Genomic DNA, 4,902 nt, shown 5'->3' on the forward strand with positions numbered 1-4,902 from the left:
AAAACAAAGGAACACAAAAAAAGTACAGGATTGCAGCGTGATGTATAGGTGAGAGATTTTCAGTTCACAGGAAGTCGTTCTGAGAGGTGAGTAACTACAAACAGAACAGAGGTAGCGAGCACTTGAAAAAAAACAGAGGTGGCGAAGGGGAACGAGGGTCGCTTGTGGATCGGAAGGCTTCGGCCTCGTGTTGCCCCCTGTTCCCAAACCACCATGGCTTGTAGTAATTCCTTCTTTGTTAGGTGTAGTAGTGAACTGGGTTGTTATCATTTGGAAAGTGTGCGGAACGAGTTTTGCATAACTTCATCTTCAAACCGATTCCAGTTTCAGTTTCGTTTGAACCACATGAACATATTTAACAATCTGCATTCAAGAAGATCCTGAAAGATCAATGCTCACCAGTCACCATACTACCCGACAAAGGAATTCTTGATATTGCACAATTTCATTTTCAATGCACATTCCAGTTTCAGCTTCATTGAACCACATAAAAATATTTAACAAACTGTATTCAGGAAGATTCTTGATATTGCACAATTTCATCTTCAATGCACATTCCAGTTTCAGTTTCATTGAACCACATAGAAATATTTAACAAACTGCATTCAGGAAGATTCTGAAAGATCAATGCTCACCACCATCTGCTAACCAGTTCACCAATATTCAGGAAGACCCAAGAAGGGGAAATTTTCAACCACCATCTCCTCGCCGGCGCCACGGGCGCTCGGCTCACTTCTCTGTGACGAGATCCTTGTAGTACCTGATGGCCTCCCTGGTATCGTCGAACCCTGCGGCGGCGTCCAAGAATCGCATGACCTTCTCCAGCTCCTGGTCATTGGCATCGTCGATGAAGGGCGCCACCGGGAGGGCGTTCTCTGGCTGCAGGGAGTAGGCGTTTGGGTTGTCGTCGACGATGATGGCGCAGTCCGGAGCCCGGCCAGTGGCCGACAGGTCCTTGACGAGCCTGCCGTCGCCGTCGTCTCGGCAGGCGCTGCGGTACAGGCGGTGCGCGATCAGCGCGCCCGTGGGGTCGAGGCGGTCGAGCACGAGCGAGGCGTACTGCTCCAGCCCCGCGGTGAAGATGACGACCTCGAAGGCCTCCGCCGCCGCGCGGAGAAAGTCGTCGACGCCCGGGCGCTTGCAGACGTAGAAGGTGACCGCCTTGCCGCAGATGACCGGCCGCACGGTGAAGTCGTAGCGCGCCGGCGCCGGGTCGGTCTGGGAGTGGATGAGCGTCTCGTCGAGGTCCAGAAAAAGGGTCTTCTTTTCCGGATCCGACGGCGGCGGGAGCGCGGCGGCGTGGACCCTGCCGGGCCGCTGAGCGCGGGGCGAGAAGTGCGGCGTGGGCGGGGGCGAGGAGGAGCGGAGGCGCTGGAACCCCGTGGCCCCGGCCCTGCGCTTGGACGGGGAGCCGAGGACGGCGAGGCGGGCGAAGACCTTGATGAGGCGGCGGCGGCAGAAGCGCACGGAGCGGCCGAAGGAGGAGGCCACGGCGGCGGGGGCGGCCGCGAGGGACTTGAGCGGGGACGCCCTCCGCTTCGTGGAGGACGGGCGGCGGCCCCCGCGAAGGGCCTGGCGGCGCCTCGCCGCCGGGGTCGGCGACGGCGACGGCTTCGCGGGGCTGCCGGTGCCGGTGCCGGGCCTGGCCGCCGGCGCCTTCGTGGGCGTCCTCGACACCATCGCGGGATGCCCTGCTGGTCCGCCGCTTGCGCTGGGCTTCTCAGATTCTCGAGCTCTGGGAGACGAAGAGGATGAGGGGGGGAGTGGGGAGCGGGATGCGATGGGGGGCGAATTTGAGTTCTTCTCGAGGGAGATTTCGCAACGGTCGGAAAGGGGGGAGACGAGGTGGAAATCGTGTGCGGTTTGAATAAAGAAAGAAATGGCAACGGTCGATTCGGACCTGCTGCAAACGCGTCTGTTGTATAAACGGCAGCTCAGCTGGACTTCCCAACTCCTATTCGGCGTTTATGGCGCCGTTTAATGGCATATGCGCACACCTCCCGCGAACAAATGGGCCGGCCCATGTAAACTATATAACCGCTGGTTTTTTCTTGTTTTGGTAGCTTCCGGCAGGATCTCCACATCTCAGAGGCTGTGATCGCGTTAAATTGCAAGGGCGTCATCCAAAGCCTAGAAGGAGGAACCCCGGGCATTAACGCCATGACCATCGAGGACAACAGACGATTCAAGATGGGATCAGAGGCTATTCTTCTTCGTCATGAGCATCGTGAAGCAAACTTGGATGCTCACAATATTGCAAAAACTCTATAGTTCTTGATCCAGGCCATCATGTTAGGTTTCTGGAGCCCCGGGGCTATGTAAACTCTAATACTATCTAATAGTGTTCGGGTGTTCATTTTCTTTTGGGTTTTTGGTTTTCTTTTTTTAATTCATAAACATTTTCAAATTCGTGAATATTTTTTAAATCGACAAAAAATTCAACTTTATGAGCATTTTTTTCAAATGCATAAACTTTTTATCCAAGTTTGTGAACTTTGTATGAATTTATAAATTTTTTTTAAATGTGTCAATTTTTTTGAAATTCAGCAAACATTTTTCAAATCCGCACACTTTTCTATGTGAACTTGTTTCAAAAAAGTCAGCAGTCAGGTCAACGGTGAACTGTGGGCTGAGCGGACGAACCAAGTGGGCACCCGCTGTTTGGGCCGGCCCAGCCAATCAGGCGCGTGAGCGCCAGGTTTCCAAGTTGCGCTAGAGGCGCTGAAGAGGAGCCCTCGTTGAACTTGGCATGAAAAATGAATAAAATGAAAAGTGCTATTCTAGGCCCAAGAACACCTTCGCACTTTTGTCATCCGTGTTTGCTTTATTTTCTCCTAGATTGGGCTGCTGTAGAGGTGAGCCATGGCTCAAGAAAATAATCATATACGAATGCTAACATGGATTCACTAGCCATGAAGGATGGACTCCACTTTGGAAACCTCCTTGAAATCAATAAATTACAGGCAGAATCTAACTCCATGGGGGCGATCAATTTCTATAAACACCAATCACGGTGGTGGGACTCGGTGGCAGCGATTTATTTGGATTTTGTGGACACAACGATACAAATCGGGATTGTTGAATACAAGCATTGCTCGAGAGAAGTTAATGGTCTTGCCCATGAGTTAGCTAGCTTTAGTTATCTAAATAAACATTATATCTTGTACTCTGGATGATGATCCCCCTACTTGCTCACTCGGAAAACATGCCAATGGTGTAAGCGTTGGTTAATTGAATAAAGCTAGATTTTAAAAAAGAAGACCTTACTAGCGGTCCATTATGGTAGCAGTTACGGCTAGAAGCAAGTAACAAAAGCAGTCTGTTAAGAAGAAATCTAATAGACTGCTAAGAAGAAAGCATACACATATTATGCTTCAAGTCCAATGACCACCAAATGGTTTGATGGGAAACAATAAATCAGTATTATGACTCCTAGCGCTTCCCAAAAAGACATGCTAGCATCTGACCATAAGGACAAACACAGTGAATGCATGTAATCAAAGTGCAAATGATGTAGGCCTTAGCAACCATATATCATTTTTCGAGATTGCCTTGGACTATTGACAAGATTCATGGCATATAAGATGTACATAATATGAAAATGAATTTGGCAGTATGTTTTGTGTCACTTGCATGTTATATATTATTGCTCTAACATATGGTCAAAGTTAGTCTTGAAAAACGCATTAGGCCTTGTATAGATGGAAAGAGGGAGTACCTAGATATCGATCGACGGTTAGAATTAATATTGCAAATATGTTATGTTTCTATAGCATTAGTTTCGACCTGGAAAGAAACAGTTGATCAATTGATTGCAATAGTTTTGATCATTATTAAAATGGCATTTTAGTATACTATTTAGGCAGTGCCAATTGTTGTTCCTCTATTGAAATACAATATCAATTTTCATATCTACAACCATATGAGTTAGCACTGCCTAAAATGACCATAAGAACAAAAAAAATGAAGAGACTAACCTGACCATTTTTCAATCCTATTCCATTTCCTGTTCCTTATTGACAGGGCTACATTGTATAACTCAAATTCATTTTCTTCAATTTCATCAGAGATTTTCCCCATGAATATCTGTATTAGCAAGTATAAGTAGACCTTCTAGTTCTAGTGTGAATTTTCCAATCTTCTCTTCTAATGGAGTGTAGGTCAGTCCTTCATGGTTGTTTTTTTTCTTGATCAACCATATATGTAATTGTTGCTTTTACACAGCCTTAATAGTTTTTTTTTACTACAACAACATCCAGGATGGTGGTTTCATTTCCTGTTATTGGGACCACATATTCTTTGGTGCACCGAGGACTCCTGACCATGTGTGGTTTATGCACTTTGCTTAGCTCTACGAGTTCATGATCTATTTGTTTTACCAATGTCTCAATTGCCATACTCATTGCAAGATAGACATTATACACCATATGGTTTATCAAGCCATGCTTTCCTATTCTTGAGACCAATGCAAGATTTTGTCATGCTTGGTGTAGGTTGCTTTCCTTTTACCTCTATTTTCATGAATAGAATGTCTAATCGCATTGCCCGAGAGATTCTTGTTGGTATCTTGCCGGCTTGCTAGTGGCTTAGAGGACTGACTGGCATGAGGTGCATCAAAAGGGTCCCTTAGTGCAATACAAAGTCCTATTGGCACCATCATCTCCATTAATTCTCCGTGAGTGATTCGGGCATGTGACATCTTATGATCCAAATAGTATGAGGTCTTTCCTAGAGAATTGTTACGGGTCATTTATTGTGAACACACAAGCCTACAACTTTGATGTAGTCTTAGCAAAGTTATCATGTCGAAGCAAGAATCACGATACTTACAACCATTGCGAGTTAATGTACTCATCTATTTTCTATATCAATGAGTTTACTACCGGCAATATGTGTAGAGCA

At 46.7% G+C, this 4,902-nt stretch overlaps 1 protein-coding gene across 1 annotated transcript; it reads right to left on the reverse strand.

The window, feature by feature from the left end:
• Window positions 1-527: 527 nt before the first annotated feature.
• LOC125526858 (probable C-terminal domain small phosphatase) lies at window positions 528-1,874 on the reverse strand. Its single transcript, XM_048691475.1, has one exon. The coding sequence runs from the start codon at window positions 1,678-1,680 to the stop codon at window positions 730-732; it is 951 nt and encodes a 316-aa protein (XP_048547432.1). The 5' UTR covers window positions 1,681-1,874; the 3' UTR covers window positions 528-729.
• Window positions 1,875-4,902: the final 3,028 nt, after the last annotated feature.

The sequence above is a fragment of the Triticum urartu genome, unplaced genomic scaffold, assembly GCF_003073215.2.
Source record: "Triticum urartu cultivar G1812 unplaced genomic scaffold, Tu2.1 TuUngrouped_contig_2052, whole genome shotgun sequence".
In the NCBI taxonomy this organism is placed as follows: domain Eukaryota; kingdom Viridiplantae; phylum Streptophyta; class Magnoliopsida; order Poales; family Poaceae; genus Triticum; species Triticum urartu.